The 14,785-nt window shown below is 40.1% G+C and overlaps 1 protein-coding gene across 3 annotated transcripts in view; it reads left to right on the top strand.

The window, feature by feature from the left end:
• The first annotated feature begins 935 nt into the window (after positions 1 to 935).
• LOC124741106 (BTB/POZ and MATH domain-containing protein 4-like) overlaps positions 936 to 14,785 on the top strand; it is a 56,480-nt gene continuing 42,630 nt past the window's right edge. For 2 of the 3 annotated variants that reach the window (XM_047248642.1, XM_047248644.1), the window contains exons 1-2: positions 936 to 996; positions 13,965 to 14,134. In XM_047248642.1, the coding sequence (XP_047104598.1) occupies positions 14,044 to 14,134 (91 nt within the window). In that variant the 5' untranslated portion in view covers positions 936 to 996; positions 13,965 to 14,043. Of the gene's footprint in view, positions 1,031 to 13,964; positions 14,135 to 14,785 lie in introns of all 3 variants that reach the window. The other variant, XM_047248643.1, reaches the window with a different exon arrangement.

Here is a 14,785-nt window from a genome sequence, read left to right on the forward strand (position 1 = left end):
ATTTAATCAAGTTTTGACAATTTTCATTCATGTTTCGAATAGTTTCTGTGAATTTTTGAATTATTTCAGCCAAAAATAACAAAGTTATGCTGTGATGTCCGCTGAAGGTTGTGAGTAGTGAAGTGTGTGTAGCACAGCCATTCCGATTTTCATATGAATTCAAAAAGGTTTTGATTTTACATTAATAACTTATTTCTAAGAATATGAACCTCAACGCAAGTGAAAATAATGAAAATTAAAATGTCTGCAGGCGTTGGAACAATTTACCTCGATTTTCACTATTTTTTCTCTAATTATGCAAAGAAAAATACCCTTAAAATATGATACCATCTCACGAATTGTTTCATATAATTTATGAACTTAGTGTTGACGACAAGTGCGAGGCGCCTCCTGAGAGGGAACAATTTTCTGTCCGGCGTGCGTATCTCGGAGAAGGAGAGAGAAAGGCAACGGAAATGAACACCTCCTGCTGGCAAAGTACGTCGCAGTGAGAATGGAGCGGACTGAGCCTGGGAATGAGCAGCATCTGATGTGGCGCACAGGGCTTTTTACTAGTAAGCGATTCCAGCCACTGTGTTGCGCGATCGCTTATCTCAGTCTCTGCAATTTCAGTGTTCATGCAGTGATTGGAAGGAGCGACCGTATTTCCGGTGTAACATTTTAGAAAGACCGAGTGCACCATCTTCCATTACGGTGCCAGTATGGCCACCGGATGACACAATACTTGACTTGAATTCACTCACTGGGTTTGCGTAAGAGCAAGATATCTTAGTGCTTCGGCTAAGATCAGATGGCAGAAGTACTTCGAACGTCAGACCTATGCAAGAGTTATCGTTGTCGGTACGTAGGGGGAAGGGGGAAGGAGTGGGGGAGGGAGGGGGTCTCGCGGAAAACTGCGGACGGAGTGCGTGGGAGGCGGCAGCGCAGTCCAGGACAAGAGGCGAGTCTCGCTGCCGACCACCACAGCTCTGGCTGCCGCGGCGCCCGACGTGTCCGGTGAGTCTCCACGTACTCCTTCCATCAACATACGGTAGGTATATACTGTGCGTGTAACTTCCCTCAATTTGGCTGTCTCCTGTTCTCAGTGTTGTCCACACTGAAAAGTGCCGGCTATGAAAATGGGGAAAACTAAAGTGAGACCGAGATGTTTCTCTCTTTTCTAAATTACTTTCCGCGACCTGTAGCGCGACAGTTCTTATTAAGAAGTCTCGTATTGGCTAACGTTAGCTTTGAAAGCTACTTACAATTGCTTCTTACAGCACAATTTATATATTGGTGCTACTAGCAGTGGTTCTTGAACGAAAGTTGCTTTTATGTAAACTTGTCGGATCCAAATGACAACTGAAGCAGGCGAGAGTTCCGGAATGAAACTCTCACTCTACAGCGGAGTGTGCGCTGATATGAAACTTCCTGGGAAATCAAAACTGTCTGCTTAACCGAGACTCGAACTCGGTACCTTTGCCTTTCGCGGGCAAGTAGGAAGGTAGGAGACGGGGTACTGGCGGAAGTGAAGCTGTAAGGAGGGGTCGTGAGTCGTGTTTAGGTAGCTCAGTCGGTAGAGCACTTGAAAGTCAAAGGTCCGAGTTCGAGTCTCGGTCCAGCACACGGTTTTAATCTGCAAGGACGTTCCAGAAATAAACCTGTTGCTGCTTTCTTGGGTTTGTTACCACTTTGCATAAGTAACCAGCCTTGCTATGGCAGAGACTGGCATGATAGTACGTCGATCACACATGTTAACCAGGCTTTTGTTTTCTCCGCACATTCCCCATCCACAAAATTAGTAGAAATTGGCCCTTAGCTCAGGTACTGGGTACGATCTTGGTAACAGCAGTTATAGCTGCATGGTATGCTACTTAGCGATTACGATAGATCGACCATTATCGGTAGAAGGCAAGGTAGGACTGAAAACTGTACCTCTGAATGTTGATAAACTGAGGAACGAATGCGGTAATATGCCCACATGAGTGTGTTGCACTATGTCCAGAAAATTCCTGATCACCCTGCCATGCACGTGTTGAACACGTATGTAAGATTACTTAGCATTTGTGTGTTGTTGTTGTTGTTGTAATGACGTTAGTAGTAGTAGTAGTAGTAATAGTAATAGTCTTTAATAAGTAGATCACTTTTTACAAGCATACTGGACACGTCTTGATATTACAATTTAGGAACGATAAACTAATGTAAGTCATATACAGAGACATTTGCAGGCTTATAGGTCTAGAATGGCAAGAGTGCGACAAATAGTTAGCTGTGACCTTATAGTAGGAATTAACCTAGCATTTACCGGATATGATTTAGAGATACCACAAAAATCTAAATTAGATGAGTAGATGAAGAGTAGAGCATCCACCCTCCCGAATACAAGGCCAGTCAGTTTAAGACAGTGCTACCTCATTCGGTTTATCTCTTGCGTGCAATACTTCAAGTGGCAGGGAGCTAGGATGGAGGGGTAAGGTGCTGCTGGTGCCCAAATTAAACAGTCTATTATACAATACGAATTCATCAATCAAACTCGATAACTTGAAAAATTACAGAGATCCGTGATTAATGAATTTCGCATGTTATATGAGCCACAGCCTATGAAACGTTAACAAAATTTAACTGTATTTTTACTCTAAGGCCGTCTAGCAACACTACTCACACTTCACAGATCAACAACAGCGGTTGCTTCGAACTTAACACCGAGTGACGCATTCAGTTAAATTCAAACAGAATGAAATAATAGGTCAAAAATGAAAGAATGAATAAGTGAAATTAAATGTATATCAGGCTTGTAGTCAAATAAATTCTTAGTACACCAACCAATGGCAAAAGGTTTACTAGTTACATAGACAACAAAACCAAAATATCTTCATGAACAATATGGAGACGCTCTATACAAGCAAAATCTGAAATAAGAGCTGCTTCTACTCATTAAGTTTTCCAACACAATTGTTCAAGAAATCTGACATGATTTAAAATTTACAGTCCTCGCTCCGAGAGACAGTTCGAAGTTACAAATCAGTACCGAAAATCATGATAAGCCACTCAGTTCAAACCGGCGACCTATTGGCTCAATCTATTATTTGACACATCAAATGGGCACGCTAAAAGGCGCCTAGTCTCTACAGTAGTTAATCTTGCACCCAGAACACAAGTAAACAGTGTGCTAATGTAGAGATTAAGATAGTGGACCAACAATTATACCTGTTGTCACAAGCGCCAGCACTGTGTGGAACAAATTTTTACGCTCTCTCGGATTCAGGAACTTAGGTGACCAAACATCCGCCCCAAGGTAATGGTCTACCTTGGTCCTTTTAAAACAACTTCGTCGTAACTGAAACGTCTTGTTGTTGTTGTCATCAGTACTAAGATTGGTCTGTTGCTGCTCTCCGTGCTACTCTATCCCGTGCAAGGTTCTTCATCTCCAAGCATCTACTGCATCTAACATCCTCCGAATCTGCTTAGTGTATTCATCTCTTGGTCTCCCTCTACGATTTTTACCCTCCACGCTGCCCTCCAATACTAAATTGGTGATACCTTGATGCCTCAGAACATGTCCTACCAACCGATCCCGTCTTCTGGTCAAGTTGTGCCACAAACTTCTCTTCTCCCCAATTGTATTCAGTACTTCCTCATTAGTTACATGATGTACCCATCTAATCTTCAGCATTCTTCTGTAGGACCACATTTCGAAAGCTTCTATTCTCTGTTTGTGTAAACTATTTATCGTCCATGTTTCGCTTCCATACATGGCTACACTTCATACAAATACTTTCAGAACAGTCTTCCTGACCCTTAAATTTATACTTGATGTTAACAGATTTCTCTTCTTCACAAAGGCTTTCTTTGCCTTTGCCAGTCTACATTTTATATCCGCTCTACTTCGACCATCATCAGTTATTCTGCTCCCGAAATAGCAAAACTCCTTTACTACTTTAAGTGTCTCATTTCCTACTATAATTCCCTCAGCATCACGTCATTTAATTCAACTACATTCCATTATCCTCGTTTAGCTTTACTTGATGTTCATCCTATATCATCCTTTGTGGACACTGTCCATTCAGTCCAACTGCTCTTGCAGGTTCTCTGCTGACTCAGACAGAATTACAATGTTATCAGCAAACGTCAAAGTTTTTATATCTTGTCCATAGTTTTTAATTCCTACTCCAAATTTATCTTTTGTTTTCTTTACTGCTTGCTCAATGGAACATTGGGGATCGGCTACAACCCTGTCACTACTTTCCCAACCACTCCTTGCCTTTCATGCCCCTCAACTCTTATAACTGCTAACTGGTTTCTGCAAAAATTGTAAATAGCCTTTCGCTCCCAGTATTTGACAACTGCTACCATCAGAATATGAAAGAGACTTCCAGTCAACATTGTCAAAAGCTTTCTCTAAGTCTACAAATGCTAGGAACGTAGGTTTACCTTTCCCTAGTGTAAGATAAATCGTTGGGTCAGAATTGCCTCACGTGTTCCAACATTTCTACGGAATCCTAACTGATTTTCCCCGAGGTCGGCTTAACCAGTTTTTCTATTCGTCTGTAAAGAGTTCGTGTCAGTCCTTTGCAGCCGTGAAATATTAAACTGATAGTTCCGTTATTTTGACACGTGTCAACACCTGCTTTCTTTGGGATTGGAATGGAATTATTACATTCCTTTTGAAGTCTGAGGGTTCTTCACGTGTCTCATACATCTTGCTCACCAGATGGTAGAGTCTTGTCAGGGCTGGCTCACCCAAGGCTGTCAGTAGTTCTAATGGCATGATGTCTACTCCAGGGGCCTTGATTCGAAGTAGGTTTTTCAGTGCTCTGTCAAGTTCTTCATGCAGTATCATATCTCCCATTTGATATTCACTTACGTCCTCTTCCATTTGCGTAATAATGCCCTCAAGTACATCGCCCTTGTGGAGACCCTCTACATAGTCTCGCCACTTCTCGACCTTGCCTTCTTTGCTTAGAATAGATTTCGATTTGAGCTTTTGATATCCATTTAGATTCACCTTTTCTCCAAAGGTCTCTTTAATTTTCCTGTAGGCGGTATCTATCTTACCCCTAGTAATGTATACCTCTAAATCCTCTCATTTGTCCTGTAGCCATCACTGCTTAGCCATTTTTCACTTCCTGTTCTGGCGTTGGGAACTTGCTTATTCTGTATAAGAAATAGTAGTATATAATAATAATGATGCTGTCACTATTAATTGGTAATATTTACTGGCAAAATAAAACCTAACACTAGATTGCGTACTTACAGCTATCCTGTGTGGCCGTTTTTCAGTACGACTTAAAAAGAGAGAAGGATTATTAATTGATCAATTGATCACCGATGCGTCGGTTCTCGATTGTGTTCAGGAGACGTACTGATTGATTCCTCCAAGGGGTTTTGTTAATTGACCTTTTGACCTGGATTGCCTTCACGCTATCAGAATCTTCGATGAAAATACCTAAGGGACCTATGTGAATATAAAAATAGAAATGAAAGCAAATTAGTCGAATTTCGTAAGAGAAAGATTAACAGATCGGAAGTTGAACACATTAGTGGTCTCCCAAATACAATCGAGACACTGCGATAAAGAGCGAACCTGTACAAAGCAAATATATAATTTGAACATCATTTTTGGTTAGTGAAAGAAAAAGATAAGAAGAAAATTACTCCATCGTAAAATATTAATATATCTTGAACAAATTGGCTTTAAACTTCTAGACACTGACAAGTACAGAATAAGTACATCGGTTACAGCTGATATTTATTTTGTACATGGCGCAGTCCAATAATTGCTGCTTTGTCAGTCCGTTCCTTCTTCACCCGAGCAACCGAGACGTTTCTCCGTTGTTTCACATAATTTTTACATAAGATAAAAATACAACTGGTAGCAATGCTATGTAGTACGTCTTAACATGTCAGCGACCAAAGTACCAGAGTAATGAAGTCTCTGGAATACTTCTTAACAAAAGATAGATTGTTCTTTCTTCTGTTTCGCTGATTCTTGTATCAAGCGCTGCGGCAATAATTTTAAATATCTGCGCCCAGCGGGTCATAGTGTTTATTTAGAGTATTTAAACGCTGGACGCGCGTCTTGGTATAGGCGCACGTTACAAAAATATTTCGTCTCTTTACTCTCGCGCTGTGATGCTCAGCATCTTTATGACAAATACATCATTTGCAAAGTATCTGAAATCCATTAATATTACATTGCTTTCCGAGTGAGGAGCGATGACTCCAAAAAAACAAAACAAAAAAAAGTGTCTCAAATGGCTCTGAGCACTATGGGACTTAACTTCTGAGGTCACCAGTCCCCTAGAACTCAGAACTACTTAAACCTAACTAACCTAAGGACATCACACACATCCATGCACGAGGCAGGATTCGAACCTGCGACCGTAGCGGTCGCGCGGTTCCACACTGTAGCGCCTAGAACCGCTCGGCCACCCTGGGCCGGCGCGATCACTCCGTCAGGATCATCGCGACTCACGCGTAGTTGTAATATTATTGCTTTCATCAATCAAATTAGTATTACTTGCTAGAATTCTTTACAATAGATTTCATATATGACATTAGGCAAAGTGGTTGACATAAAGAATAACAGGTAAATATATTCGTACGACTGAAATTGATGGTAAATTGTTCATGGAGTAATTACATGACTATTGAACCGGACTGGTTCTAATGTATTATACAAGGATAACAGATGTTCATTTCTCGGTAAGAGACAATGAAATTAGGCTAAAGATACATATACATAGATACATTATACATGGCATAATAAATATTAAAAAATAACAAAGAAATAAATAATTTGACTTCGCAGGAAGTCTGGGAGCAGTGTGCACTCTTGGAAAAATATATTACAAAGAACTGACATTCTTGTTATACAGTGACATTTACAGGGCCAGCCGGGGTGGTGGAGCGGTTCTAGGCGCTACAGTCTGGAACCGCGCGACCGCTACAGTCGCAGGTTCGAATCCTGCCTCGGACATGGATGTGAGTGATGTCTTTAGGTTAGTTAGGTTTAAGTAATTCTCAGTTCTAGGGGACTGATGACCTCAGAAGTTAAGTCCCATAGTGCTCAGAGCCATTTGAACCATTTATAGGAATATTTTTGTCGTGGTCTGGACGTAGATTTCTTGCGCTAAACTCCTAGCACTTTACTGATTTATGGCTTTCATGACATGCAAAAAAAAAAAAAAAAATGTTTCACTGCGCTTTGGGTGGGTATGACTTGCACTGGGAGTGGTAGAACTTCAGGTATAAATGGCAGCACTACACTTGAGTGAGGGAAATTGATTGCACTTTCACAGTGGAGGAAACGTAGGGCATCAGTTTCACTGTGAAGGTTGAAGTGTTTGTCTGGATATGATGGTGCGTTGGAAATTTGTCGTGGATCAGGAACTGGAAGACTGGTTCTGCAACGTGTTGAGCCGTTTGGTGGCGGTCTCTGTTTCACTTGATGCATGTTCGAGTTTCCAATCATGTTCTCGTACATGAAAACTACAGAGATAATCTGTATTAGAATGTCCTTATTTACTAATAACTTAGTCTAAAAGAAAAGTGGATTTGGTAAGGATAACAATAATGTTTATGTACGTAAGGTCTCATTCTGTTATAGTATTTATTTATTTTTCTGGTTTTATTTGGGTCGACAAGTTTTCGTCATTACTTGGCCTGATCTACAAGTCCGGTAGCAATTGTCAAAGTCGAGTTTGAGACATTTCAGATTAGTGTCTTGGTGATTTTATAAGGTATATAAGTGCTTAACTCATGGTTTTATCAGATTTTATATTGTAAGTATTTCAGACACATTTGGAGTCCGCGATCGTTGTGCAAAGGAAACTGGATTGTTGAGCGCAGCGTACTCTCTGTTACGTCCGTTTGTCATAGTCACGTGACAGTAACTTGACGGCTTCACAACGCTAGCAGCAGTGTTTTTACGGATTCCAAACTGATCTTCCCCGAGGTCGGCTTCTACTAGTTTTTCCATTCGTCTGTAAAGAACTCGCGTTAGTATTTTGCAGCAGTGACTTATTAATCTGATAGTTCGGTAATTTTCACATCTGTCAACACCTGCTTTCTCGGGGATTGGAATTATTACATTCTTCTTGAAGTCTGAGGGTGTTTCATGTCTCATATATCTTGCTCACCAGATGGTAGAGTTTTGACAAGACTGGCTCTCCCAAGGCTGTCAGTAGTTCTAAGGGAATGTTGTCAACTCCCGGGGACTTGTTTCGACTCTGGTCTTTCAGTGCTCTGGCAAACTCTTCACGCAGTATCTTATCTCCCATTTCATCTTCATCTACATCCTGTTCCAGTTCCATAATATTGCCCTCAATTACATTGCCCTTGTATAGACCCTCTATATTCTCCTTCCACCTTTCTGCTTTCCCTTCTATCCTTAGAACTGGGTTTCCATCTGAGCTCTTGATATTCATACAAGTGGTTCTGTTTCCTCCAAAGGTCTCTTTAATTTTCCTGTAGGCAGTATCTATCTTACCCCCCCCCCCCCCCCGAGAGATCAGCCTCTACATCCTTACATTTGTCCTGCAGCCATGTCTGCTTAGCCATTTTGCACTTCGTGTCAATCTCATTTTTGAGACGTTTGTATTCCTTTTTGCCTGCTTCATTTATTGCATTTTTTTATTTCCTCCTTTCATCAGTTAAATTCAATATTTCTTCTGTTAGCCAAGGATTTTTACTAGCCCTCGTCTTTTTACCTACTTGATCCTCTGCTACCTTCACTACTTCGTCCCTCAAAGCTACCCATTCTTCTTCTGCTGTATTTCTTTCCCCCATTCCTGTCAATTGTTCCCTTATGCTCTCTCTGAAACTCTGTACAACCTCTGGTTCTTTCATTCTATCCAGGTCCCATCTCCTTAAAGTCCCACCTTTTTGCAGTTTCTTCAGTTTTAATCTACAGTTCATGACTAATAGATTGTGGTCAGAGTCCACATCTACCCCTGGAAATGTCTTACAATTTAAAACCTGGTTCCTAAATCTCTGTCTGCCCATTATATAATCTATCTGAAACCGATCAGTATATCCAGGCTTCTTCCATGTATACAACCTTCTTTTATGATTCTTGAACCAAGTGTTAGCTATGATTAAGTTGTGCTCTGTGCAAAATTCTACCAGGCGGCTAACTCTTTCATTTCTTACCCCCAATCCATAGTCACCTACTACCGAATTAACATTCGGTATACACATTATGTCTAAATATTATTTACAAAGGAAAAATAATCTCTATGACTACAAGGCCTGACGAAAAAAAGTGTCTCTTATTCATAGTTCGTGCTTCCAAAGTACTTTAGGTTTAGGGCATACACCTTGTTCGAAAACTTGTTACTATTCTCTTTTTACAATAATTACTCTTTTCTCAAGTTCAGCTCATATTTTTTCTCTGTTAATTACGTAGTTTGTTTGAAGACATAGTCATTATGGCTTCGCTCATGGGATGAACAGTTCATGTTCAAGTTTCCATTAGGGAAATTGGGAAGCTTAGTGTTCTCGGTCGTGCAGTTGCACATAACAAACCTTAATTGAATTCGCGGTTCGCGGAGAATATGCATATTCTGTCAACGACCATCCATACGTACATTCTGTACGAATCAAGCTTGCTGTCAGTCCGTAAAATTTACTTCTCTACTAGATAAAGTAGGAAGATAAGGATACTGATTAGAGGAAAACACAATAGACTTTAATGACGTATGAAATGATGAGCGTAACATAAATTGTGCCTTATCACGCTAGTTTTCCATGATAAGTAGTTAGCGTAATTAAATCGATGCAGTAGTTTCAGTATCGTCCGATCCAGCTCTCCAAGCATTTCTCTATACATATCTAAAATTACTTATACCATGCATTAGCGGTGAACAGTGTCTGTTAGCTATCTTCTGTTCTGGGTATCGTAAAATTGGGTTCCCAAAAAAAATTTTTTTTTAATATATAAAATACTTCTGGTACTAAATTATTTTACTTATAATTGATTTTTGTAAGTACTTCAGCTGCACTCTGCCATAAAATTCCTATGAGCACATACGGTTTTCTCGGTATTGTAATAAGAGTAATTGAGTTGCACACTTCTTTCCTGCTACCTGGATCATTATTGATTTATTTGACACATATATGCTAAGCTGTGGTCTGTATCAACTGCTTTTCACAGGTGGTCTCATAAAAATTGTTATCAAACACTCCTTATACATAACAAAACATTTCCCTCCTAAGAGTATGCGACCTTAATCAACTTTTATTTACGAGATATCATTCTGGTCCGAATGATCATTTTAATTTATTTCACTCAAGAGGAGAGAGCTTTGTTATACTTAAAACTAGTGGTATCAGGTGGCACTTAGCACGTCCCTCCTATATTATTTGTTTTTCAGCTCTTTGGCTGTGGCTGCTCATGGCTCAATTAACTTAAAACTTACATCTAAGGCAAATCTTGCTCTCCTACAATAAATCTATTTCATTTCAGGCACACACATAAATAACTTCTCTTGTGGAGGCAGGTGGACAGGGTGTTAGTCCTGTGCAATATTCTTATGTACACTTATATATATATATATATATATATATATATATATATATATATATATATATATATATAAAGTCTGCATAATCAAACAATCCTTTTATGCATCCAGACACAGGGTCAGCTAATAGATAGCAACAAATGTGCGGCTTTCTTAGTATAATAAATGGTCCTTCATACAAGTACTGCCACTTGCAATTCTTATGATAAGTCAAAAAATGGTTTGAAGTCGGTCTTTAAAAGCACTCGTTCATTTACATGATACGATAAGACTTTGTTAATGTGTTTGTCATGCGCCTTTTTTCTTAGGTTGGCATGAGTGATTAAAGATATGAGAGCTTGTCTTAACTTGTCGTCTAATTTTACTTCAGGGTGTTGTAATTTTGTTCCGCAGCTTCCCTGTGGAGGCATAAAGAAGCTGCTACTAGTTTTCCGACATAGGTGGAGTTGAAATGACAGTTAATTTTTTTGAGTAGTAGGCTCAAAACTGGCGTTCGTATACCATACGAAATGTGCATCACTTAATTGCGTGTCATATGACATTGCGTTTGATGCTTGGTTCGCCTCCATGTAAAAAAATTGTCGGGTTTCCTTGGCTATTGTGACTGGCGGTGTTAAGAAAAGCATGCGACGGATTGTCCTGATTATTGTTCCTGAACTGTCGGTTGAGTTGGCGAGGAAGTGTCGCGTTTTGAGGCTGCAAAGAATTCTTTTGATGTGAGAGAGTGAAGTGACTTGGCTGACTATACTGTTGTGGCCCGATATTATTGTTCCATTTCTTTCCCTTGTGACGCTTTCCATTACATTTCCAGTAGTTCGGATGCTTGTAATTACAGTTGTGATTTTTTGGTGAGTTACCGTATTGTCGCTGTGTGTTTTGATAAATCAGGTTGTATCTATTCTGGTTTGGATATTTGCTATGTAGTTTTCCATTGCGGCGGTTGAAATTATGATGACTGCTGTAACGCTGAGCGTTTGGTTGTCCGCTGTTATGCTGGTACGACATTCCGTTGACACAGTTTGCTACGTGCTGTTGCGAAGCGTGTGGGCCATTATTGTAATTATTCCGCGCACTCGCACGCACGTCCTCATAGATCATATCCAAATTGTCAATTTAAATGGAATTTTGCCTCGTCACTAAGCTCTAAGTGTGGAAGAGAACTGTCACCCTCCGTCTTTCCGGGAACGAAATTACAGAACTCCACACGTTGTCGTTTGTTACCTTCACGAAAAGCTTGCCGTAGCAGAATTTTGTACGGTTTCGTGTGTAAACGTCTACGCAACAAACGCCAGGACGGACATCGGGGACATGTTGAGCTGTCGTGCTGTGCGGCCAACGGATTGCTGCGGACTCCTTGTTAAACTATGGCGGATGCGCTCGACATCTTCGTCAGACACTCGGAGACGGCCCGGCGATTTGCCTTTACGCACACAACCTGTTTCTTGGAATTGTTCATCCCATTGTCTAACGATCTGTGCTATAGGATGTTCCACACGAATATCGCGCTGAACGGTTATTATTGACCCGCAGTGCGCAAAACTTTGAACACAAAGCGCTTTCAGTTGTCCCGACACCATTTTTACTGGAACTGAAACGGGCGCACACTGCTGCTGACTGGCTGAAATGGTCTAAAACTCGGGCCTGCTCTTTCCACAAGTAAGTTGTTCATACACATACGTCAAATAACGTAACAGTCACGATAGTTTTGAAATCGGATGACGCATTTTTATTCACCCTATGTTTCTTGGAGCACAGTTCCCGCCAGCACCACACTTGGTAGCACACGCTGGCGTGTCTCTAGCCGCCTGAGGTTAGTCTAGCTGGCTAACGCCACTGCTGTAGGCGAGACACAGCCCCGTCCTTCTCTCCCTCTGCGTACCAGATCACCACGTATAGACATACACTATGGTTTCACTTGAAAAAGCCAAGTTGATCCCTGTCTCCTGTAATTAATATGAGTATCACAACGGACTATACGTCGCTCATACAGCAGTTTCTCGCAATTAATAGGGTCCAAACATTATAACGATCTCTTAAATTGAAACATCTCTTAAATTGTTTCGACAGTATTTGTCTTAAACAGTGGAGCTGATCAGCCAGTATACATGGCGGTTCCTGAACATACTCAAATATTTTAGTATGTTATCCTACAAGTAAAACTAAAGAAAAAGTTCATATAAACATCGGTCCGCAAATGTTTAGTTACGAAGTTCTGGCTAATAAAGGATTTTGCCTGAAATTTAGCAACTTCACTAATACGAAGCCATCGCAAAACTGTACGAGGTTAAAGTAAAGCATGTTTTCCATTTACTTCGTCGTCATTGATATGATGAAGCTAATAAAATATTATCCCAGCACGTCTAACTGACGAGACGTACTTACTATTCCTTCAAGAAGAAAACCCCGCTTGCTCGAAGATGTTCCACTTGCTACGCGATTTCAAATGTGTTTCCAACGTGACGGCGCGCCTCCACATTTCGCCAACCCATCACTACACATTTAAATGAACATTTTCGCCATAAATGGATTGGTCGAGGTGCTACACGCCCGATTTAACACCAATGCATTTTTTTGTATGCAGATGGGTGAAAGACATAGTTTATGAGGACAAAGTCAATACACGTGAGGCATTACTTGTTAGCGTTGTGAATGCAATAGGCAAAATTAAGAACAACTCTGTGGAACTGAAACGAGCAACAAAATCAGTTCATACATGTGTAGCTAAATTCATTGAAGTCAGTGGACACGTTTTTGAACATTTATTGTGAATGTATTGTGAAACTGTATGCCCACTGTACAACTTCCTTAACACTGAGCTTTGTTTTATCCGCTGTAACATGAATTCACGTGTAATATGGTATTAATAAAAGCAGATTATCTGACAAATTCATACAGTTTCAGTTAAAGTTATTAGCATCATTATTTCAAAATTAAATTCTCTACAACTTCTGCTGAAATCTTTGTGCAGTCGCCTCGAATTTAAAAAACAAATTGGGCCAAGTAATAAATTAAAAATTTTACGAAGTTACTTCTTTGCTTCACTGGATGTTCTGAAAAACTACTGCAGATACACGCCTGGAGCAACTCTTCTTAGTTTCACCAGATGAATAACAACAGATTAAATGGAAATCGTGCTTTACTGTAACCTCGTACAGTTTTGCGATGGCTACATATTACCGAAGTTGGATCATTTCAGGCAAAATATTTTATTAGCCGTAACTCCGTAGTTGAACATTTGCAGACCTGTCTTTACACGAACTTTTTTCTTTAGTTTTACTTGTAGAATAACATATTGAAATATTTGCATACCTTCGTGAATCACACTGTATATTCGGGTCAACGGAATGATATTCATCTTGTAAAATGGTGTAATTCATATTAATTTACGCTTCTTTATTTACTATACAGGTAGTTGCAAAGAATTGTGTTTTGTGATTCCACTTGTTTGTAAAATTTCAGGTTCTTCATCAGACGGCAAGTTCGGTAAAGTTACTTTGAGGGAAAAGATTTTTACTTGGCTCGACATCTGCGACCTTCCATGATGTTCCGCAGAAACGCTAGTTGCTTCATCCGCATTTTTGTGGCGGTGGTCATGTGTAGTGGCTACACTCGCCCAGTTTCCGTTACAGGTAAAAATTATTTTTTTTCGATTCCTATGAGGCTGGGTATGATAATGTACAGCAATTTTTTGTGAAGTAATGAAGTAAATGTTTAAGTTTTGCACTGAGATTTTTACGAATTTATTTTCCGGAATCGTATACAGAAGTCACCGTACATAGATTAACAGCCGACAACTCACGTAAGTGTTTCATCCATTACTACTAAAAACACCTCATGGTCCAAGTGGTTCTTTTGGTACTAGCGAAAGGTCTCTGCTGGATTCCTTTTATGTTAATTTCTTAAATCTGTTGTCATTTACGGCACAAATTCCTCTTCTAAATTTACTGTGGCGTTTCTGACTATCTGGGAGGAGACTGAGCAGTGAAACGTGTTACTTTTACACATAAACAAGAGCGATCTGTCACACTAGTACACTTTAAAACACAGTTTATATGTAATTCATGTCACACAGTCTCATATGGAACCTACATCCGCTTTCTTTTATATACTGTATATGATAAGATACTGTCATCCCCCTTCCCTTCTGTGTGAGAGGATGAATGAGCAAATGTATTTCTAGTTGCATGCTTGAGGGTAGCAGACAAGCCTGTCTGCTAGAGAACAGTAGGACCAACGTCGCAACAGGTAGCTACGCTTTCTAAAAGCAAAGAGGGTTCTAT

This window comes from Schistocerca piceifrons, unplaced genomic scaffold (assembly GCF_021461385.2).
Source record: "Schistocerca piceifrons isolate TAMUIC-IGC-003096 unplaced genomic scaffold, iqSchPice1.1 HiC_scaffold_1870, whole genome shotgun sequence".
In the NCBI taxonomy this organism is placed as follows: domain Eukaryota; kingdom Metazoa; phylum Arthropoda; class Insecta; order Orthoptera; family Acrididae; genus Schistocerca; species Schistocerca piceifrons.